Genomic DNA, 22,251 nt, shown 5'->3' with positions numbered 1-22,251 from the left:
CAAGTCTCAAGTAAGTCTCAAGTCTCAAGTCAAGTCTCAAGTAATGTCAGGCAAGTCAGAGTCGAGTCTCAAGTCACTGGTGTAAAAGTCCGAGTCAAGTCACAAGTCTGAAATTTGAATTTCAAGTCCTTTCGAGTCTTTAAAAAAAAAGAAAAAAAGAATGTTGCAGTTATGCTAAATGTAAATATTAGACCATGTAATTTTTAAATCTGTGTTTTTCTCAACACATGACAAAATAGTGAACTTAGAAAATATACACAAATTGTGAAATTGCACCTCTTTAAAATGCAGCTCAATTAAACCTAGCTCCAAGAATAATTTTCACCGACAGTTCTGAGATAAGCTGCATGTTATTCTTGGATGCGGTTGTAGGACCGGCTTTAAAATCGCATGACAAAAATATCATACACATTAAAAAAAACTGCATCACCAACGTAGCCTGGACAACATTTGCTAGTTAGATGAAGTCAGCTATCTCATCGTAGCATATTTATATGCATATTTATAATATACGGTTCTTGGAGTGAGTGCATACACTCATGAAGTTTAGTAACTTCAGGTCACTGCAACAAGCCCAGGTACAGTTTACCGACGGATGGGTGCAGGACCTTGAAATGCACCGTGTAGAACGAAAGACCATCGTACGTATCATAAGTTTACCAGTCTCACAAATCGTCGTCATAAATCTCCTCTTTTTTTCATCCTGAAAACAGAAATAATGTTCTGCTGGTAAATGATTGGAGGTGTGTGATGCACCACCACCTGTTACGTGCAGCGGTGCAGACAAAGGTGTGATATCCGTGCAGAAACTTCTGACCACAAAGTTTCTGTTGTGGGAGGCGTGTTATAAAAAGAGACGTGTGGAGTGGGGGGGTCACTGCAAGCCTGCAGCGTCTGTCCCACCATGATCTGCTGCATCCTTTACGTCTTTCTGCAAATCTCCCTCACAGGTAAGAAGACTGGCAGAGTTTCAATGACAGGATATTTTAGACCTGTGCTGAAATACAGTTTCCCACTTCTTTAAAGGCCAAAATGAAGAATTTTCTGTGGTCGCTGTTTCGATTTGACCTTTGCTCTCCTGTAAGGGGCTGCTGAGAGCGGCATAGTCGGTGGCAGGGAGGCAAAGCCCCACTCCAGACCGTACATGGTGTCAGTCCAGTATCGGGGAGTACATTCATGTGGAGGGATCCTTATTCAGAGGGACTTTGTTCTGACTGCAGCTCACTGCAAGTACGCTTTTTATATGGTGTATATATATAACTGTTTTTGTCTAACGGTGTTGGAGCGCTGCAACACACTGAGAAGACTGCATGGACCTTCATTTGTGTCGATATTATGATTCACACCATCCGTAGTATCAGTGCGACTGCAGACGCTTCTTTGAACATTGTGTTTCTTGTTGTTCAGACATGAGACCTCAGGTTCTTGCACCGTGGTGCTCGGAGCACACGACATCACCAGGGAAGAGAGAACTCAGCAACGCATCGAAGTGGACGAGTATTTCGCTCATCCAGGGTTCACTGGACAATACGAATATGACATCATGTTACTGAAGGTAAAACTAAGAGTGTTTAAAGCTTCATAATAAAATGAATATTTAGGCTAACCTCACTGTGAAGCACTGTTGGCAGTATATCTGTCACGCTGCATTATGCAGTGAGGTAGGAGATATTATTTTAACCTAAAATCAGGAAGTAACTGCTCTCTCAAACACACTTTGTCCACAGTTGAAAAAGAAAGCCAAACTCAGTAAGAACGTGAAGACCATCGGCCTGCCTGAAGGAAAAACATCAGCTAACATGAAATGTGCTGTGGCAGGCTGGGGATGGACTACAGCTCATGACTGTCCCTCAAATGTGTTAAAGGAAGCCACAGAGAACATAGAGGCCACGTCTAACTGTGAAAACATTTGGCAACAATATTTTAATTCTGATCACATGATTTGCACCAACTTTACCAAAAAGAGTGGAGGCATCTGCCGGGTATGTCACATGTGAAGCAGACTAACTACTGAACGTTTAGTGATGAATAATAACTGTTACTGACTGAGGGAAGTTTTTCTGTTGCCTGTTTTGTAGGGAGACTCTGGTGGACCACTCATCTGCAAGAATAAGCTTCAAGGTGTAACAGCTTACACCTCACCAGAGGACTGCACTGATCTCAGCTACCCCCACGTGTTCACCAAAGTCCGTTTCTTCATCCCCTGGATCAAGGAAACAATGAAAAAATAACGGATTTTTTTCAGGCATTAAAGTTTCAACATGGTTAATGTGAAACGTCTGTATGTTTGAATAAAAAAGAAGAAGTGTCCTGAATGACCGAGAGAAGTGAAACTGAACCAATGTTGTGTTGGTAAAACAAACCAATCTTTTCAGTGCTTTAACTGTAGTTTTGTCACAGCTGAACTGAGGTGAACTAAACTCGGTTCTCTTGTTAACGACTAAATAATAAAGCTTGAAACATTTTTGGCCTCTCAGAATCTCTTTTTTAAATTGTTTTTTAAAATAAAATAAGTTCAACATTTCAGAGACTCTTGTCACGACTCTTTTTCCCTTTGCTCTGCTCACCACACTTCAGATGGGCGAGCGTGCATGTGCGTCTTTGTGTCGTTTATGTGTGTGTGTGTGCACGGCCGGGCTTGGTTCTGAGGCTGGCTGAGCTCTGCAGGGTGGGCCCTGTGGGGCTGAATCAATGGCATCATTGATCTTCGCACAGAATATCAAAGAACCATTAAAAGTGTTCATATTTTTCTTTTTTGTTTTTACATTAATTGATTTTTAACATGTTGTTTTTGAAATATTATTTTCTTCTTTATACATTTTTCATCCACATTTTCACAGTTTTGTTCAGATTTTGCAGATTTTTCTTTTTCGGGTAGTTTTTACCAGCCGACCATTAAACGTGTTAAAGCCTTTGAGTTTGTCAGTGCTGAACAAGGTCAGAGGAAAAGAACAGGAAAACCTGGGATCACACCCCGGATACGGAACAATTCAAAACTGGGAAACATGTGAAAGCAAGCAGACAATAACACACACATGAGAAACTAACAGTGTGGTTGGATAAATGAAAGAAGGTAAGGCCTTCCAGGCCGGGACACACCGACACTAAACTGAATGAAAACAAAACTGTGACACAAACAAAATGGAAAATAGATTTTTAAAAACACAAACCCTAACCAAAAACAAAGATGTGATGAAGAGGGATGGATGGAAGAAGGTGGACTAACAAACTGAGGGACACTGTGATTCCAGGGAGGACTGTCTGCAGGTTTTCCAACACTAAATCCAGAATCCTGGAGACAGGAGACAGACAAAGGGCCTATTAGAGGACGCCGGGCCCTCAGGAAGTTGTTGTGGATGTTTATGACATATATACCTGTGTGCACCAGACATATACTCACATATACACTATGTAATCATATATACTCGTATCCTCTCTCTGTACATCTGCACTGGAGTGTTTATATAAATGGAATCACATTGATAAGCTTTTAACCTGCATGTTTAAAATCCCAAGATCCACATCTTTAGATCAAATATTATTCACAAGTATGGGCTGGGCTGCAGCTGGGCGCCTCTCTGCTGCCAGCAGGTGGTGAAGCATCCATCTCTACCCCATAAAGTAAACACACTTTGCCTGAGAGTGCACCTGGGACACTTGTTTCCCACCTGCAGTTGCCAAAACTGTGAAAAACCCTTCTTTAACGAGTATAGTAGCCCACCCCTGACAGCGTACCCGACAAAGCTGTCAGGAAGAGGAATTGTTTTCTCTTTGCTGTATGTTTGATAGTTTTCCAGAGTTCTGGTCTTAAAACTGTCAAAAAAGACCCAAATAAATGATTGATGTTGGGAACAGCTCGGAGAGTGATGGATGTGCCAGAAGGTTATGTAACACCAGGTACGGAGATTTAATCAGAACAAAGTGCAAAATTGACAATTGACTGGGGCTCGCTTCACTTTGCTTTTCTGCTATTATTTCTCTGTAAATGTACGTTTCTGCTGTTCATGTGCTTTTGTGTATTAAACTCATTTACAAGAATTCTAATCTTTTCCAGAGGATCTTTTTAAATACACTGAAAAAAGTTGGATCACCACATCGTTGGTGGGATAAGGTTATCAGGATGGCTTCAAAATTTGTGACCACAAAGTCTGTTTCTGATTGTTCGGAGACATTCACACCAGTCGTCTGCTGGAGGTCGTTTTGCCGGGCTCTGGAACCTCCTTCTTGATCCTGAGATTGTGCTGAGAGACGCAGTGTCGCTGCTGAAAGTGCTCATCATCTTCCTCCCACTGATGGGTAAAGGCTCTGTCTGTCTGTGGGTGTCATGTTCCTGGAGCATGCATGTCCACCCACACATCACTGAACTTTTCCTTAGAATCAAACTAATAACTGTTTGCAGAAAACGCCTCCAATTCCACGGAAACCACAAATACTCGTCACAATTTTATGGCTTTTCTGTGGAAATATATAATTTTTTAAGTAATTTAAAGCTAAATTATTGAAAACAATATAGTTTACTGAAGAAATGACTATTATGTATATATATTAAACACACACAGATAGATAGATAGATAGACAGATAGACAGATAGATAGACAGATAGACAGATAGATAGACAGATAGACAGATAGATAGAAACAGACAGATAGATAGATCAGAGAGTAGATAGATAGATAGATAGATAGATAGATAGATAGATAGATAGATAGATAGATAGATAGATAGATAGATAGATAGATAGATAGATAGATAGATAGATAGATAGATAGATAGATAGATAGATAGATAGATAGATAGATAGATAGATAGATAGATAGATCTCCTGCATCCAGCATCAGCGCTCATTATGTTCTGTATATTCATGTCCATCTCACATCACTGACATTTTTCTTTAGAAACAACCACCAAGCTCCGGAGAGAATAGAGTGGCAGAAATGTGTGTAAGGTTCACAGTGAGAGGTGTGATCACCTTTGTGTGCACTGTGGTTAATTTGGCCTTGACACACACTTTCCATTCGGGTATTTACCACCAACCCAGACGGCTTACTTTAAAGCACATGCAGTCAACAGGCAGCCGATGAGACAAACCCTCAGGATCAATGTTCAGGGTCTCATAAAACCACAGACAGTATAAAATATATTGTGTTTATATATAATTGAAAATATGAATATATGATACCTGGCAACTTGAACAACCACGGCAGAACAAGGCTAACGGCCAGATTAAAACACTGCACTCCCAGACTACTGCAGCCACTGACGACGTATCAGGTCTCACTCAGTCATGCCAATCGACTGGAGAGGCTGGTGAGCTCCTACGCGAGCACGTGGCTCGGACTTCCCAAATGCCTCAGCAGTGTTGGACTCTATACTGTCATTGCCTATCACTAGTCTGGTAGAGGACATTAAATGTGCAAAAGTGAGGCTTGAGATGTCACTTACAGACTCCCGAGACCCCGGCCACATCTGTGCTACAGGTCAAATCTGCTCTTCACCGTCGTGATGTGGTGGGTCACGTCCAGCAGGGCAGAGGAGGATTTGGTCTTGGAGCAGTAACACCTCGGTGGCAACAGGCATCTGTAACCGAAGGTTGAAAAATGGTGGTGGAGGAGGTGCGTTGGCAGGAGGAAACAGCCAGACATGCCAGAGCCGTAGCGCTGGCCAAGCAGGGTCGCTGGATGAACTGGGAGAGTGTGGGAAAGAGGAAACTCTCATGGAGTGAAATCTGGGGGATGGAGTCTAATAGACTACGTTTCATCCAAGCGACATACGATGTGCTGCCTTCCCCAATGAATCTGCAGCTGTGGTTTGGAAAGGACCCATCCTGCCCCCTGTGTACAGTCTTTATAGTTCTCCTGGTCACGTGCAGCTGTTGCTGCCTTCCCTGTATCAGACGGCTGACCGAGAGGGTGATAGCAAGGGCCATGGACGCGGGACTGGAAGGCCCCGCACCCATGATGCCGTTGTTGGAGGTGAGATCGGCCGAGCTGGCAGGGGAGTAGCGGCGTCAGCTGTATTGTGACTTTCTTCGAAGGTGGAGAATATATAATGAAGTAATATTTTAGCAAAGGCCATGTTAATCCAGCTGCTAATGAAATGTGCAGGATTATAGGGTATTACCAGAAGTGTTTTGCTTGTAACAGTGCACACGTCTGCCCAGTGACAGTCAGAGTAAGATGTAAGAAAACACATTCTCTAGTGCTTATTGGCTGTGGATTTTGTTTTTCCGTGATAAACTGTATCAGAGGTTATTGCAATGCTTAGCCAGACTGAAACTGTGCAGAACTGGAGGCTTTGTGCAGACCTGCAGAGAACGTTGCCTATTTTTACTTTGCTAAAAGAGAATAAGAAGAAACAGATTGGGGGTGAAAGAGCATTGAGACTGTAAGTGAAGTGCAAACATGAGTGCCTTAGAAGGGGTTGAACTTAACTGTCACTGTTGCAGGATAATAAACTTTGCTTATGCAGACAGGGCAGGTTTAGCCCTTCAGCCCTTAAAATAGTGGAGCCTGTGTGCTTCCTCTATGGAGATCGACACAGAAGGTGGTATTGTGTACATCCCCCCATGCATGTGCTTAATAAATCATTGTTGTTGACTGAACCTGCTCTGAGTTTTGGTTGTTCTTTCTCAGCACATCAAGAAAGAATCGGGACACCAGCCACACTCAAGCACATGTTGGATGGTTGTAGGACTAGCCGTACTCAGGTCAGATCTACACGGAGACACAACCAGGTCCTCAGGTGTGTAGCCGAGAAAGTTGAGAGCAAAAGAAAATCCATCATTGCTCAACCTTTCACCAACCAAGAGGAGCGTCAGTATCCATCAGCATTTGTCTTTTGTTAAAAAGGGCTGACATCCCTTGTGCAGCTAAGGCAGTCAGCTAACCGCGAGACACGCCCAGGATTGATCAACCCGTGGTGGGCCTGCCTCAACAGGGGGCTTCAAAATCATAGAAAGCCCAACACTAGAATTTTCACTCTTCTCCCCTCTGCTCCTCCCTTTTTCTGGGAGGCAGAGGGGAGGTAGAGCGTACAGCAGGATCCGGCGGGAGGTGTGGGATGCCAGATCAGGCGCCCCCCTTCCGGCTCTCCTCGCTCCTATCTTGTCTCTTTTGTCTTACTTCTTGCTATCACCTTTTCTATCCCTTTGAAGAAGTGAGGCTCTTTAAATATGAAAGAGATAAGTAGAACTTTTGTGGTGAATTGATAAAATAAACTGTAGAAAACTAAACAGCAGAAAGAAGAAGAGAAATAACATTATAACATAAACCAGTGACAGGGCCTCCTTGGGTGAGTGTCTAGTGATAATGGCCAAAACACCCGAGGAATCCAACGTCCACTACTGACGATGTGTCCTAAAATTTTAATATGACAATCCAGACTAGATTCCTAATCTCTAAACCCAACCAAGGAAGGTAAAGAGAAACTAAAAACTGGCAGAACAGCTTGTGATAAAAGACCGAAACAGCCTGTGAAGTTGAGGCACACAACGATGTCCCGCTGGTAAAGTTTCCTCATAGCAGCAATCCCTCAAGACCTTCTGTATATGAAGCAATGCATCGTAACAGTTCGTCCTTTTATTGAATCGTGTTTAGATATATTTATATACATAATTGAAAATATGAATTAATAATAATAATAAATGAATGATCCAGACTCTAATTCATCCTGAAAACAGAAATAATGTTCTGCTGGTAAATGATTGGAGGTGTGTGATGCACCACCACCTGTTACGTGCAGCGGTGCAGACAAAGGTGTGATATCCGTGCAGAAACTTCTGACCACAAAGTTTCTGTTGTGGGAGGCGTGTTATAAAAAGAGACGTGTGGAGTGGGGGGGTCACTGCAAGCCTGCAGCGTCTGTCCCACCATGATCTGCTGCATCCTTTACGTCTTTCTGCAAATCTCCCTCACAGGTAAGAAGACTGGCAGAGTTTCAATGACAGGATATTTTAGACCTGTGCTGAAATACAGTTTCCCACTTCTTTAAAGGCCAAAATGAAGAATTTTCTGTGGTCGCTGTTTCGATTTGACCTTTGCTCTCCTGTAAGGGGCTGCTGAGAGCGGCATAGTCGGTGGCAGGGAGGCAAAGCCCCACTCCAGACCGTACATGGTGTCAGTCCAGTATCGGGGAGTACATTCATGTGGAGGGATCCTTATTCAGAGGGACTTTGTTCTGACTGCAGCTCACTGCAAGTACGCTTTTTATATGGTGTATATATATAACTGTTTTTAAAAAAGGATGTTATTTTAGCTGCTGCTGTTCTATCAGCAGTCACTATGATAAAACTGTATCACAGCTGAACTGTGATACTGAGGACACACCATCAAGTTACATATAAATGAGTGGAAGGTGTTTGTGTGGGGTGATGGGCCACCACAGTTTTCCTGGGAGTCATTTTTCTAACGGTGTTGGAGTGCTGCAACACACTGAGAAGACTGCATGGACCTTCATTTGTGTCGATATTATGATTCACACCATCCGTAGTATCAGTGTGACTGCAGACGCTTCTTTGAACATTGTGTTTCTTGTTCAGAAATGAGACCTGGGGTTCTTGCACCGTGGTGCTCGGAGCACACGACATCACCAAGAAAGAGAGAACTCAGCAACGCATCGAAGTGGACGAGTATTTCGCTCATCCAGGGTTCACTGGGAACTTAAACAATGACATCATGTTACTGAAGGTAAAGTGAAAAAGTTTAAAGTGACCTGATTCCCTGTGCACTGGGTTCATGTGTTGAACTGATGCAGGAGCAACTTTCACTGATTCTCTTTGACAGTTGAAGAAGAACGCCACGCTGAATAAGTACGTGAGGACCATAGGACTGCCTAAGAAGAACGGGGAAACACCCGCCAACATTAAATGTGCTGTGGCCGGCTGGGGACTAACCAGAGCTAATGGATCTCGTTCAAATGTCCTTAAAGAAGCCACAGAGAAGATGCAGTTCAGCACTGAGTGCAAACACATTTGGCAAAAACACTTTAACTCTGGTCACATGATATGCACCAAGTTTACCAGACGGGACGGAGGTGTTTGCCAGGTAACGAAATAACAAAAGCAGCCCAGCAGCTAATAACTCAAATACAGGTTTAGTCTTTTATTCATGTAAAATGTGCAACCTTTACACAGATCGCTCAATCAAGTCTTTCTTTGTAGGGAGACTCCGGTGGGCCACTTATCTGCAACACAAAGCCTCAGGGTATAACAGCCTTCATCTGGGCAGAGGACTGCAATAATCCACAGTACCCGCATGTCTATACTAAAGTCAGCTCCTTCATCCCGTGGATCAAGCAAACAATGGAGGAGCAGGAATGATGCACGAGTCAGAGGAGCAGTAAAGCATATGTTCTAAAAACGTGTGGTCTCATTCATGATGGTGTAATAAAAAGCTCAAAGCGTGCCTCTTCATTCTGTCCTCAGCACCTTCTTCACATGTCATTTCCAGCTTTTATAAACTTTTCTAGATTCACTTCCAGCGCGTGTCTGAGTGGGCGGGGTCTGATCACAGGTCTCAGTCATAGTGCAAACTTTTGAAGTTGAACCGTTTTCTGTCTGTGAAGCCAGTCATCTGCAGAGAAAGTGGGAAACAGGTCACCTTCAACCTTTTACCAAAACTGTTACGACTGACTGGACAGAAAAAAGAGAAAACAAACTGACCTGACTGGGATCTCTGGTGAAATATCTTTTCTCTATTACCTGTTGAAAGGTTTAACATGAGTCAGAACACACGTACACGTCAAGAGAAAGGACTCCCATTAATGTGAGACATTTATCCTCTATGATTCAAAATAAACGTGAAGCCCAAATGATGTTTGTCCCTGTTTGACAGCTCTCGATAAATCCACACGTGTAACCGCAGCACAAAGACGGAGGTGCACACACGCGTGTGATGCTGCGTCCACACTAATGCATTTTCGTTTGAAAACGCAACCTCGTCTCTCTGTTTTGGCCTCCCGTCCAGACTGAGACGCCGTTTTGAAAACGCTCTCAAAACCGCACACATTTGAAAACAGAGACTTTCTAAAGTGATGACGCATGTTAGTCATGTGATGCAGTCATGTGGCTAATTAAACAAAGAATTCTTTAATTCTCACTCACTGTTGCAACTTTGTACTTTTGTGTTACTCGCAGCAACAACTCCACCTCATTGTGAGTCCATTTAAAAAACTCGCTGCTTTTCCTCCACATTTTGCCGCGACGTTTCGAAGAGCCGGAACGGCGTTTTCATCGGAAACATTCCCCCCTAACCCTAATCTATCTGGGCTAGTGTGGACGCAGCCTGAGTCACGGCCTGCCTGACAGACCGCAGTGACGCAGCTCACAGCTCTCACCTTGTCAAAGAACCTGCTGAGTTTCACAGCGTTTGAGGTGCCTGCAGCCAGGTATCTGGGGTTGGTGCAGTCCTGGGAAAACAACACAACACCAAAAGCGTTCAGCTCCCGCAGTGAAACTGACCACAGCAGCTTCCACATGTTTTATTTTAGGCTGGAGGACCAGACACATGTGTTGTTTTTATTGTTGTGAACTAGGATTTGTTTTTGTATATTACTGACTGAAAAACGTAGGTGTTGTGTGAGTGTGTGAATCGCCGCTTTATTTTCATCATTAGTCTAGTTTCCTTTTTTATGAGTGTTAAACATGAGTTGTGCTTTATGTGAGAGATAAACAATGAATGAAACGGATTCATTGGTTTAAAGGAGCTGAAGCTGAGAGCTCGTAGAGCAGAGTGAGGCGACTTACAAGATTGATTTCTTCTGCATTGAAGTCTTCGGACAAGAAAGCCGTCCGAGTGAGAACTTCACTGCGCTTGTTTTCTGGAATTTGGTCAAACTTGGTCCCGATCAACAGCAAAGGCACCGGATTCTCTGCAAACTGCTCTCTGTCATAGTCGCTGCAGTCAAATATCGAAGCTTCCACATTAGCCATGTTTTCCGTTTATTATTCTGAATGAAGACGGGCGATGTCAAACACACAGATCTGCTCACCCGTTTGAAACGATGACTCCAGTTGGAGAGGAATCCTTATTCAAAGCTTCCAGTGACCATCGGTACAGATTCTGAGAGGACTTCTTATTGGTCAGATCGTGGACCAATATAATTCCTAAAAGAACCCAAACATGAAGAGCATGTCTCAATAACACGTCACTGATGAAATCAATGCTTTCAGATCTGTCTGTAAGTGTTTACCGTTAACCGAGTTGTAGAAGACTGCTCTCGTGCTTTTGACGCTGCTGGCGTTGCCAACGGATCCTCCAACATCCCAGAGTTCAATGTAGAAGGTTTTCTCCTCTGGGGTTCCCTCCTTATAGTCTTGAACCTGGAGTAGAATAATTATTTCGACATCAATAGCTCATCGGGCGCCATCTCACTCTTACCTCTCTGCACATGCCTAAACCATCCCAGCCTCGTCCCTCTGATGGACTCATTTCTAAACCTGTCCATCCCGGTCACTCCCACCGAACACCTGAACACCTTCAGCTCTACCTCCTATCTTTTTGTCAGTCACCAAACTATACATCATAGCAGGCCTCATTACCTGCCCTCTCACTCTTGCTGCTATCCTTCTGTCACAGATCACCCCTGACACCCTGGTATTTAAACCTGTGCACCTGTTCCTTTCAGGTTCACCTGTCTCCCTCTCGTTAGTGTGTTCTGTCGTGTTTTATACGAGTTTAAAATAAAAGGCCAGCAGGGCTTTGTAAAGTAGAAGATGCTGGACCTGCTTACCCGCACATCTACAGAGCAGCCAACAGTCCATGATGGATTTCCCAAAACTTGATTCTGACATAGCAGATGGACCAAGGAAGACTTGCCAACCCCTGCAAAGAGCACAAAATGATACTGGATAAAAGGAGCTGATGCAAAGCACAGCAGGTTAAACATTTTTGTGTAGCTGATCGATATTAATGGATTTAAATTATGAATAGACTCTACAGCTGCTGCTGACTGGAAGACTGAACTTCACCGAAACATCGAGTCAGTTTACGACAGACTCGGCTTCCAGCAGAGCACATCTCCGGAACAACATCAGTGAGTATCCGTAATGATCTGTAGGGTGTGGCTCTCTGATTCGGCAAAACGTGTTTCTGTGAAATTTAAACTCTTGGTGTGGAATCGTTTCACACCCAAACACTCTTCTTACATCCACCTGCCGCAAAGTGCCCGATGTAAAAATGACGGGCATTAAAATTCAGCGTCGCTCGCCGATGTACCTTTATTGTGAAAATTACCCGTGAGCTTAGACATGACAGGTGTGTTACGTGATGTTTATCCGTAGCTTTAACTGCCACAGCAGCAAACTGACCACAGCGTCGGTCTCCTACTTAAAGATTAAGAGTTTTATAAGTGAGCGAGTTCCGTTCAGAATAAGCAAGCGTCCTTATAAATAAGAGCAGACAGTAGTAAAGGTTTTGCTTGTGAAAATAGTTCATAACTCACCGGAATCTCCCAAAACCAACACTTTTACCCTGTCAAGAGAGGCCATTTTTTGATAGACGCGATCAGGAAGTAAACAGTTCTTAAGACCACGCCCCATGAAAACAAAGCCATGCTATTCGCCAACATGCCCGTCACTCAAGCTTCTTCGCTTCTATGGGTGCAGTTTAGTGCAGCCGGGCCAACATTTCAGTTGGCCCGGGTTTATTTTTCATTTCCGGGGTCGTCGTCTCAAAATAAGAAGTGAAACATGTTGGCTAACCCAGCAGCTAAAGGACCGTGACGTGCGTTTGTGTTCAGTGAGTTTTAGCGGTGTTTTTGTGAGTTAACGTCAGTGTGTGTGGCTCTGAGATGACTGTTGGCACATAAACAATAACCGGTAAGGGTCGCGTTAACGCCTGCCGGGTTTCTGCAGGCCAACTCAGTGTTAGCGCTTAACTTAAATAAAAGTAACTTCATCGAGCTTTTATTAAAGATAAAGTGTGAAATAATAAGATGACCGGTAAACGATTAACACGCCGTCTTTCTATTGTGGTGTATTACATTAAAATGTACAATAACACCGGCAAACCGGATGCATTATGTTTTAGTCTTTGTTTGGATCCAAGCTAAGCTACGCTAGCTGTGATTGATGCTTTGACATCGATACCGCGGCCGGGATTTTTCTCCTACTGGGTTAATGTGCTCTAGTATACCTTACACTTCCCTCTTAAATTTAAAGTTTTATACTTGGATAACTCTTCTGGCCCTGCTCCTCATCCCTGCCTTCCTGATGTTCTCCCCGCTGTCGCACTCTGCCCTGCAGCTGTTTCTCTCCAGACCCAAAGATGATTGAACCAGCAGTACTGACCGAGGTCCCCGCAGCTCTGAAGCGGCTGGCCAAGCAGGTCGTGAGGGGTTTTTATGGCCTGGAGCATGCTTTGGCGCTGGATGTGCTGATCCGTAACCCGTGTGTGCGTGAGGAGGACATGCTGGAGCTGCTCAAGTATGACCGCAAGCAGCTGCGCTCAGTACTCAATACCCTAAAAGCAGACAAGTTTGTGAAGTGCCGCATGAGGGTGGAGACGGCGCCCGATGGCAAGACAACGAGACATAACTACTACTTCATTAATTACAGGTTTAAATCTCTGCTGTGTGTGTGTGTGTGTGTGTGTGTGTGTGTGTGTGTGTGTGTGTTGGACACTTTAGACTCAGTAGTCTTATTTCTGTCTTACATCTTTTTAGGGTACTGGTCAATGTGGTCAAGTATAAACTGGATCACATGCGACGACGCATTGAGACAGATGAGCGAGACTCCACCAACCGCGCTTCCTTCCGGTGTCCCTGCTGCTTCTCCACCTTCACCGACCTCGAGGCCAACCAACTCTTCGACCCTATGACAGGTAAAGGTGCAGACCAGTGCTGCTATACTGTAATATTCAACACGCTTGGATTTTTGAAAGCATTCTGGCAGTTTGACGGGACTTTAGTCCAGCTTTTATGGGATGAATAATTAATTTTCTTTACCGCGGGTGGGGAGAGTTCATATATATTTAAATAGCATGCTGCGTGCACAGAGAAACTTGTCGTTTTCTGAGTATTTGGTGCAGGTGGACGGCTCAAAACGGTGAGCGTGGTGCCTCAGCTTTGGCTCTTTCCCGTAGATCTTCACTGAGTCTTAAACCCTTTGGTTTGGAGCAAGGCCCCACATATTTCTGCTCCTCAGTAGTTTGATTTTAAAACCAAGCATAAAGTAACTGAACTCGACGTGCAGTGTCAGTGGGAGGGAGGAGGACACTCTTCATCTTTTTTTTTTAAATCAATAGATGCAGAACTTTCTCCCTCTGTGGACGTGTTTGCCCCTCTGTGATTATCCTAACCTGGTAAATCTGGCTCTCAGTTTATCTGGAAAATGTTTGGAGATATAATATGTGGGGAAAGCGAGGCAGGCGCTCATGACTGGCAGTGATTCACAGTGGATGTACAGAAATGAGTGTGTGTCAAAGTTAAATGAAGACTTCAGTATTTTTGATGCAAGGATCACTTTGTGATCTGATGTGTTGTTTTTTGTTTGCACTTCCATTATGTTGTGTGCTCCTCAGTTCACCTCTAGATGGCAGTAACAGCACATAGCAGGATACATTTAATGACAATTCCTCCTATTGAAACTATAGTGTGAACAAACAGAGGATCGTGTACGTTATAGAGATAGAAGCATGAATTTTTGTTCATTGTCCATTTAATGCAGAGTTACTTCTAAAGGTGTGTGAGTGTGTGCACTTTGTTAGCAGTGCTACGTGGACATGAAAAGACTGCCATTGAAGCTCATGACGTGTACGTGGCTTTGTATAAGCTCCAAGTCGTACGCTAACATTCTGCCATGTTAAAGTTCACTTTAAATGTCTGTTATTTGAAGAAGGATGAGTCATAAGCCTCACACATACTTGCATATGCTGCATAATGATGAGCTCTGAATGACACAGACCAAACGTGGGTGACCATGAAACAGTTTGTGCACTTTAAAAACCCAGAATCTTCACTTTCACGTCAGATTTAAATAGTCGGTAATCAATGACTTACAGCGGCCATGATGATGTCAGTACGCGCCCTTACCCGAACATTTGCTGTCTCCCTGCAGTCACAGTGGAGCCACTCTCACTTTGCTGTTGGAGCTCGGTGCAGATATCCAGCAGGATTTATTTCTGATCTGATGTTTTAAAGTGCTTCCTTTCCGAGCAGTGCACATTACTGTATTACACAGGATGCAATGCATTTTGGGAAAATGGCCTCTCTTTGAATTTGGTTTTAGAGAAATTGAAGCAACATCCCCAGAACTGATGAACTGGGTTGTATGTGTGTTTGCTAAAATCCATCCATTCTCGTTCGCTTATCCTTGTCAGGGTCACGGGGGGTGGAGCCTATCCCAGCTGTCATAGGGCGAGAGGCGGGGTACACCCCGGACAGGTCGGCAGTCTGTCGCAGGGCCAACATGTGCATTAAAAATCCTGATTTGCATTAGAAACATTGTCCACGTTGCGCTCTCTCTGCAAAGGTTTGTATTTGTTTGTGAGCTGTTTTCATTCATAAACTGCGGCAGCTTTAACCTGTGACACCACGCTGACTGCCTGCCAGGGTCGGGGCTGACTGCCAACCATCCGGCTCGGCTTCTAGGAGTCACACAGGAGTGGTCAACAAATCATTAAAGATGGTTTCTCATTTTCAGTGAATAATTCTGTCCAGTACTTGTGGTTTACTGGGATAAATGTTGTAAATAGTTGATGTTGTTGGCTGTCAGGTTGATTCACTGTAGAATCACTATGTTAAAATGTGGGTGTGTTTAAATGATCGAGCTCTAAGAAAAGACACAGATGGGACAGAATAGATGTGCAGTCTCGTCACTCTGGATAAATGAGCCATCAGTGTGTTTGTGATGACACGCCTCACGGTTCCTCTGCACCGCTTCCTGTCTCTGCTGCTTTGCCTCGGTCAGGGTTCAGCCTTCGGGTACCTGCAGCTCTGCTGGTAGTTTGATGGGCTGGTTTTGTCGGGCCAGCAACACTCAGCGTAACCTCACGAGGATCGGACACGACACTGCTGGTCTTCCAGCTCGTTCTGACCCACAAAGGAGAGCCGAAGCCCTGCAGCTCTGTTTTCACAGCGCGCCGTGAATGTTGTAACACGTGATCTTTTTTCCACTCACTCCACCTGACGTGTTCATTCCTCACCTTCGGCCAACATGTTCTCCACCTCTGTACAGGAAAAGCAGAATGTTTCAGGTTGAGCTAAACCCAGTTGTTTCAGTGCTGAGCCAGAGACCAGTGCCAGACCATTATGAACGTATTAATCATATTTACGTGATTTACTTTGTAATGATTTTTTCCAGTAATCTCAGCTTGGTGCCGCTTGGCACACATCGAGGATAAATAAGATCTTAATGAGGTATTTACCACTTTAATCTTAAATGCACAAACAACAGTTTGTACATTAATGAGACGCTGCTGCCTTTCAGTTGTTGAGCAGCCTCAGCTGTAACTGTTCACTTCATTTGCATTGATCTGGAGGTGCTTTAGTTGTAATAGTAGTTTTCGGGGTCTGGGGGGGTTTTGTCCTCTCATACACATAAAGCAGGCGTGAGCTCTGCGCTGCTGCTGGCACGGCTCCCGCTACTGAAGCTGAAATCAGCCAGAGAAGCAGATGGTCGAAGCGTGCCCTTCTCTTAATGGTAGGAAGCAAGTGTGGTGTGCACAGCATACAGTTTCCCTCGCAGACGTTTCCTGTTTAATGCAAGAGTCTCTGTCAGCGCTCTTATTCCTGTTGTGTCGACACAACCACGCCCAGCCTCCATGAAGACCAAGCCTGACCCCGATTGGTTATAAATCACCAAAATCAGAGCACAAATGGCACCAATGGCAACCAGCAGGTTCACTTCCTGTGATATATCAGCTGGTATGTAAAGTAGTTGGAGCCTAAACTTCTCTGCTGGCTTGTATTACAGGCTTCGGTCCATGCAGCGCCCTGTAGGCAGGTCTGTAATGATTGTTTTTCACCTGCAGGTACATTTCGCTGTACCTTCTGCCAAACGGAGGTAGAAGAGGATGAGTCGGTCTGTCCTGACGCCAGGACGCTCGTGGCGCGCTTCAACGAGCAGATCGAGCCCATCTACGTGCTGCTCCGTGAAACCGAGGACGTGAACTTGTCCCATGAGCTGCTGGAGCCTGAGCCTGCTGAGATTCCTGCTCTCAAACAGAGGTCAGTCTGCCTCGCAGCATCGCCCTCGTCCGAACAGCTCACCGCAGTTAGCGGTTACGCTGTGGTGAGCTGTTGTCTGTAGCCACAGGAGGAACCGAAACGAGTGAACTGGGCACATTTTTCAGACTTAATCGTGTTAACTTAGCTGTAAATATTATTCGCTGACTCTTTCCTCCAGCCGAGAACGTGCTGCAGCATCAGGAGCAGCGAGCGGCCCGCACCGCGAAGCCTGGTCGAACAAAGGATCGACGTACGCTGATCTGTACACCCAGAACGTGGTCATCAACATGGACCAGGAGGAGCAGCAGAAACAGGCCGGCGACAGCAAGGCGCCAAAGGAGAGGCCGGTGTGGCTGACTCAGAGCACCGTACAGGGCGCTTACAACGAGCCGGACGTCCTCAAGAACCGTAAGTACAGCGCTGTCACTGCAGCCGCTCTCAGCTACAGCAACGAGTCTGTGACATCTCTGTGATGGTTGTTTCATTTGTAGCTCAGTCATTATATTCAGACACACTAAACATAAACAGATACTGTTTAGAGCGGGTGTCCAGCTCCAGGCCTCGAGGGCCGGTGTCCTGCAGGTTTAGAAGTGTCCTAGATCCATCACAGCTGATTTAAATGGCTGAGTGACCTCCTCAACATGTCCTGAAGTTCTCCAGAGGCCTGGGAATAGCTAATCATGTGGTTCAGGTGTGTTGACCCAGAGTGAGATCTAAAAGCTGCAGGACACCGTTCTCATCTTTGTCTCTCGTGTAGAGTTTGTTAAAAAGATCAAATTTAAACGTCTTCACTAAATACAATAACATTTGAAAATGGACTCACAGAGTGGGATGAAAAACGTCTCCAGAATGTGCAGCTCGTTATTGAAGATGAATGAATGTAATCGTACTCTAAAGCACTGCAATCTCCGACTCCGTGAATTAGTTTAACTTTAATTCAGCGTGAATTTCCTCCCAGACTCGGCGGCTGTTTATGTGATCGTTAATCATGAATGATGTTTCTCGTCCTCAGAGGGTTTGGTGTTTCAGGAGCGGGTAGCTTGGATGCTGCATGGACTGCAGAGAGCGCCGTTTTTGTGCTTTTCATCTCAGTCGGTGCTCAGTCTGTAGCTGGAACAGGTTATTACAGGTCAGCCAGGTTACCTCCATCTGTCAGAGCAGCCCTTCAACAAGTTTTCTTCTAATGACATTGGATCCTTACCCAAGGGCATGCAGCAATCAGACCTGGCCAGAGTACCACTGAGCCATAATTGCTTAATTGGAATAATTAGGGCTTGATTAGTGAGTGGCTGAGGCAGGATCACTCATAATAGAATCATTCTTATGGAAATTACAAATTAGACATGTGGGTTGTGTTTTTGTCACAGGTGTGTCTCTGCATCCGTCGGAGTGTTTCATGGTTCATCTGCCTGCAGGTTTTACCCTGTGCTTAAATCCTGAGCGTGCATCGAGCTGTAAACGTGTTTCATGAACTGGTTTACTGAAAGAAGAAAGGGCCTGACTCCAGCTCATAAATACAACTTATTCATTTGAACGTGTAAAGAAAAACCCAAATTCTGATACGATGCATGAAAAAACAGAAGACGTGGAGCTTCTTTGTCCTGCTGAGAGGGAACGAGCGCGTCTTCTGTGCTTGCTGGTGGGGATGTGCACCTTGGCTGTTCTGATGATTTCAGTCAAGCGTGCGGAGCTTCAGCTGGTGAAAACTGAACACTGGTGTCGGAGGCTGTGCACCTGTGGGTGCAGGCTCTAAAGATGGAGCAGCTCTTTCAGCCCACACTCACTGGCTGACGTCACCCGCTCTGCCTGCTTTGACATCAGCGGGGATGTGGCACCTGCCACATCTACATAAAGTCAGGCTGGGCTCGAGCTCGCACGCCAAAACTGAAACGGTACGCTACCGTTCGTTAGAGAGCTCCGAGGGCTTCCCTGGGGGCAACTGCCCACCGTGGAACTGCCAGGCTTTTAGCATTGTGCAGGTTGAAACGCCAAGATGACGTTAAGCCAGGTGGTGGTTGGCATAGCAACTGCAGTTTAATGTCCACCCACTTTGAAGTTATCGCGCTGGATGTGTGGCAGAGACGGGAGTTGTGTCAGTGCAGCTGACTGCACACGCTGGAAGTGCGCACTGCTAATTTCAGAGGCTCGTCTGAGCTTATTTCAGCAAGTTGGGAGGAAGTAGGAGAAGAAATTACCACTCGTGGTTTCCCGCCTCTCTGATAGGCTCCGCTGATCCTCAGCCAGTGTTTCTGTTCATCTAGTTTCCCATCTGTCTAGACCAATCACAGAGCACGTACCTACCCTGGAACAGGTATCGATAAAGAAACATGTTTCTAAGAACTTGCTCACTCACTCTGCAGCCAGCACATTTCTTTTAAAATGGCCTGTATTTATAGAGCGCTTCACTCGTCCCTAAGGACCCCAAAGAGCTTTACACATCCACCCATCCACACATTCACACACTGGTGATGAAGCTACATCGTAGCCACAGCCACCCTGGGGCGCACTGACAGAGGCGAGGCTGCCGGACACTGGCGCCACCGGGCCCTCTGACCACCACCAGTAGGCAACGGGTGAAGTGTCTTGCCCAAGGACACAACGACCGAGACTGTCCAAGCCGGGGCTCGAACCGGCAACCTTCAGATTACAAGACGAACTCCCAACTCTTGAGCCACGATCGCCCCCTGTTTAAAATCTGTTTAAAACAGATTAATGTCGTTATCGGTCGTTCTTGGAGATCTCACGTTTATGTGTTGCAGCTGTTTGTCCCAGGCCACGCCCTCTTTTTGCTTTGCTGTGATGAAACATGGCAGCACTGAATGTCTGCCAAGAAACGGTGCAGGTGCTGTGTCATCCAGCCTACGCTCCAGCGAGATGTCCTGGATTGGTTAGAAGTTGCATCATGTGATCAGATGATAAATCTCCACTCGACCCCATGGTTACCTTACCACATGACACGGATGCAGAATAACAGGGTTGAAGAGCAGAGCTGTGTTGAAGTTGTGAGTTAAGCTAAAAATGAGAATGTGATCTAATCTCAATGTGGTTTTCACAGGTGGTGACGTACCTGGAGCCCAGGATGGAGCGCCTGGTCCTGGCACCAGTCAGGTAGATGAAAACGAGGAAGTGATGCGCGCGCTGCTAATCCACGAGAAGAGGAGCGTTGCAGGCGCCGGTGCAGGCGGAGCCAGCGCCGCTGCGAGGGCTCTCACCTCTGCCAACGCCAGTGACTCAGACAGCGACACCAGCGAGTCGGACGACGACTCGCCCCCGGGTCCTCCTCCTGCCGCGGCCGCGCAGCATCGGGGCCAAGAGGAGGATGATGAGGACGACGATGAATTTGAGGAAGTGGGCGATGAGCCCACAGTGATGGTGGGAGGCCGGCCCTTCTCGTACAGAGAGGTGAGCCAGAGGCCAGAGCTGGTGGAGCAGATGTCTGCACAGGAGAAGGAGGCCTACATCGAGATGGGCCAGAACCTGTACCAGGACATGTTCTTCTGAGCCAGTCGGTCACAGCGTGGGTTCACTCTGCTGTGTCAGTGGGCATGTCTGTGCACACAGCTCGTTTAATCATGCTGCTCAAGTATTCAGCCTGCTTCAGCGTTCTTCGTTCCATTAATGAGGACGTACTCCGACAGTGTTGCCCCCCGTGTAGTATTCTGTCCCAAGTATTTTTAAAGCACCGCCCTACAACCCCAGAAGGAGCTGCCTAGCTGCACAGTGCCAACTGTTTTGTCTTTAGTTTGAATCTTGTTGCCTGTTTCTTTTATGTCCCGTTTAAATGTATCAGGTGTTTTACTCAGTAAATTTCAGCGCTCAGTTTCGTGGACGAGGAAAATAGATTTCTGCAAACAAGCACATGCAGCAGTGAGCTTGGAGAACTGGTAGAGGTGCTGGAGCTGCACACTGATGGAGAACTGAAGAACCTGCGAGGACGAAGCAGCTGGCTTTACGTTCTGTGATTTACTTCTTCTTTTTGTCTGAAACAAGTTAACAGACGGGACGTTTAAAAACTGGTCTCAGGCAGACGGAGCATGTGGCTAACAGTGAAACATTGCTTCTTTGGAGCAGTCTGTAATAAAAAGATACTGTGGTGAAGGAGGGGAGTCTTTATACCATAAACATACTTTTTGACCATCATGTTGTTCCTGTGTACTGTCACCAGGGGCGGTGTCATCACTGTGGTGTTTCTCAACGTCTTTAGGCTCAGTGCTTCCAGCTCTGAGCGTTTCACATGTCATACTCAGAATGATCCCTGTGAGTGTCGCCTACTCCAGCCAGTGACCGTATCAGATGACAAAACTTCTGTAAAGGTCATAAAACTTGAACGGCAAACTGCACAAATGCCACAAAGAAAAGCGACTAACAATCTTCTGCAGTGTTAATCTTGGGTTTTACATGTTCCAGCTTGTTACTGTTGCAGAGGCTAAAAACGAGAAGTGGGAGTTGCTTTGTCGACAGAGGAAACGTTTTGTTTGATTTATTCTGTGTTGCCGTAGCTGCAGTTTCAGCAGAGGCTCAGCAGCAGGTAAGAATAAAGCTTCTTCATCACCAAGTGGAAACGTGCACTTTGCACACCTGTCACTCTACCTGGGCTTCAGTGGTTTTAATAAGGTTTGACTTTGTCAGTTTACCCATGTAAAACCCTGCGTCATGTGATCTGGTTTCATCTCAAACTTAATGTGAATTAGAAGAACCAGCTGATTTTAAACCAACACTCTGATAAGCCGCTCCTGTTCGGGCTGCGTTCAGCATCAGTTACCACGGTGACAGCCGCTTTCATGGAAGTTGTGCACTCGTGCTCTGTACCAGGTTAGAAATGTAAATTTAGCCTAAAATCAGTTTTCATTGCAGTGGTGGTGGGTTTTGATCGCCATGGTAACATGTTGAAAACATAATGTGGAAGTGAAGCGTTCGCACAGATTCCTGTACGTACAGGGTCCTGAGTGTTGTACACGTGTAACCTGTGCAGCCGGCACAGGCCGAGCACAAAGACATCGCTGAGTTTCCTGTTTTTAAATGCAGCTCTCTGTCACCCGTCTCAGTCTGGTTGGAGCAGGCGGTGCTCACTTGATCCATTTTGTGGGG

General features: G+C 45.5%; 4 protein-coding genes across 8 annotated transcripts; 3 read left to right on the top strand and 1 right to left on the bottom strand.

Annotated features, from left to right (window-relative positions):
• Positions 1-695: 695 nt before the first annotated feature.
• Positions 696-2,528, top strand: LOC102296274 (granzyme B-like). The gene is made up of 5 exons (XM_005925881.3): positions 696-950; positions 1,086-1,230; positions 1,408-1,555; positions 1,728-1,982; positions 2,079-2,528. Exons 1-5 carry the CDS (start codon positions 905-907, stop codon positions 2,229-2,231), a joined length of 747 nt encoding a protein of 248 aa, XP_005925943.1. The 5' UTR covers positions 696-904; the 3' UTR covers positions 2,232-2,528.
• A 5,112-nt stretch (positions 2,529-7,640) lies between these two features.
• On the top strand, positions 7,641-9,405 carry LOC102295756 (granzyme B-like). 2 transcript variants are annotated; one of them, XM_042221796.1, is made up of 5 exons: positions 7,641-7,915; positions 8,051-8,195; positions 8,537-8,684; positions 8,781-9,041; positions 9,158-9,405. In XM_042221796.1, the coding sequence occupies exons 1-5, from the start codon at positions 7,870-7,872 to the stop codon at positions 9,314-9,316; spliced, it is 759 nt and encodes a 252-aa protein (XP_042077730.1). In that variant the 5' UTR covers positions 7,641-7,869; the 3' UTR covers positions 9,317-9,405. The 2 variants fall into 2 exon arrangements, with proteins under 2 accessions (XP_042077730.1, XP_042077731.1); XM_042221797.1 differs by having other exon boundaries at positions 7,851-7,915; positions 7,992-8,195.
• rabl3 (RAB, member of RAS oncogene family-like 3) lies at positions 9,079-12,545 on the bottom strand. The gene is made up of 8 exons (XM_005925878.3): positions 12,439-12,545; positions 11,728-11,819; positions 11,188-11,317; positions 10,987-11,101; positions 10,742-10,892; positions 10,333-10,404; positions 9,659-9,697; positions 9,079-9,569 (listed from the first exon to the last, which is right to left on the bottom strand). The coding sequence occupies exons 1-8, from the start codon at positions 12,533-12,535 to the stop codon at positions 9,513-9,515; spliced, it is 753 nt and encodes a 250-aa protein (XP_005925940.1). The 5' UTR covers positions 12,536-12,545; the 3' UTR covers positions 9,079-9,512.
• A 14-nt stretch (positions 12,546-12,559) lies between these two features.
• gtf2e1 (general transcription factor IIE, polypeptide 1, alpha) lies at positions 12,560-21,590 on the top strand. 4 transcript variants are annotated; one of them, XM_005925877.3, is made up of 6 exons: positions 12,560-12,734; positions 13,241-13,420; positions 13,660-13,817; positions 16,968-17,163; positions 17,342-17,571; positions 20,219-21,590. In XM_005925877.3, the coding sequence occupies exons 2-6, from the start codon at positions 13,263-13,265 to the stop codon at positions 20,662-20,664; spliced, it is 1,188 nt and encodes a 395-aa protein (XP_005925939.1). In that variant the 5' UTR covers positions 12,560-12,734; positions 13,241-13,262; the 3' UTR covers positions 20,665-21,590. The 4 variants fall into 4 exon arrangements, with proteins under 4 accessions (XP_005925939.1, XP_005925936.1, XP_005925937.1 ...); XM_005925874.3 differs by having other exon boundaries at positions 12,562-12,734; positions 13,241-13,552; XM_005925875.3 differs by having other exon boundaries at positions 12,593-12,814; positions 13,241-13,552.
• Positions 21,591-22,251: the final 661 nt, after the last annotated feature.

Source organism: Haplochromis burtoni, unplaced genomic scaffold (assembly GCF_018398535.1).
Source record: "Haplochromis burtoni strain Fernald_Lab_line unplaced genomic scaffold, NCSU_Asbu1 Contig_74, whole genome shotgun sequence".
In the NCBI taxonomy this organism is placed as follows: Eukaryota; Metazoa; Chordata; class Actinopteri; order Cichliformes; family Cichlidae; genus Haplochromis; species Haplochromis burtoni.
The sequence above is the reverse complement of the archived record's forward strand: the minus strand, read 5'-3'. Positions and strand labels throughout refer to the sequence as shown.

Excerpts from the sequence above, each read along its gene's own strand:
- LOC102295756 (XM_042221796.1), top strand. The coding sequence starts at position 7,870 with ATGATCTGCTGCATCCTTTACGTCTTTCTGCAAATCTCCCTCACAG. Across the intron at positions 7,916-8,050 it reads TCTGCAAATCTCCCTCACAG|GGGCTGCTGAGAGCGGCATA; the intron begins GTAAGAAGACTG and ends CTCTCCTGTAAG. Across the intron at positions 8,196-8,536 it reads CTGACTGCAGCTCACTGCAA|AAATGAGACCTGGGGTTCTT; the intron begins GTACGCTTTTTA and ends TTTCTTGTTCAG.
- gtf2e1 (XM_005925874.3), top strand. The coding sequence starts at position 13,263 with ATGATTGAACCAGCAGTACTGACCGAGGTCCCCGCAGCTCTGAAGCGG. Across the intron at positions 13,553-13,659 it reads TACTACTTCATTAATTACAG|GGTACTGGTCAATGTGGTCA; the intron begins GTTTAAATCTCT and ends ACATCTTTTTAG. Across the intron at positions 13,818-16,967 it reads ACTCTTCGACCCTATGACAG|GTACATTTCGCTGTACCTTC; the intron begins GTAAAGGTGCAG and ends TTTCACCTGCAG.
- rabl3 (XM_005925878.3), bottom strand. The coding sequence starts at position 12,535 with ATGGGGCGTGGTCTTAAGAACTGTTTACTTCCTGATCGCGTCTATCAA. Across the intron at positions 11,318-11,727 it reads GCTGCTCTGTAGATGTGCGG|GTTCAAGACTATAAGGAGGG; the intron begins GTAAGCAGGTCC and ends ATTCTACTCCAG. Across the intron at positions 11,102-11,187 it reads CTTCTACAACTCGGTTAACG|GAATTATATTGGTCCACGAT; the intron begins GTAAACACTTAC and ends GGGTTCTTTTAG.
- LOC102296274 (XM_005925881.3), top strand. The coding sequence starts at position 905 with ATGATCTGCTGCATCCTTTACGTCTTTCTGCAAATCTCCCTCACAG. Across the intron at positions 1,231-1,407 it reads CTGACTGCAGCTCACTGCAA|ACATGAGACCTCAGGTTCTT; the intron begins GTACGCTTTTTA and ends CTTGTTGTTCAG. Across the intron at positions 1,983-2,078 it reads AGAGTGGAGGCATCTGCCGG|GGAGACTCTGGTGGACCACT; the intron begins GTATGTCACATG and ends CCTGTTTTGTAG.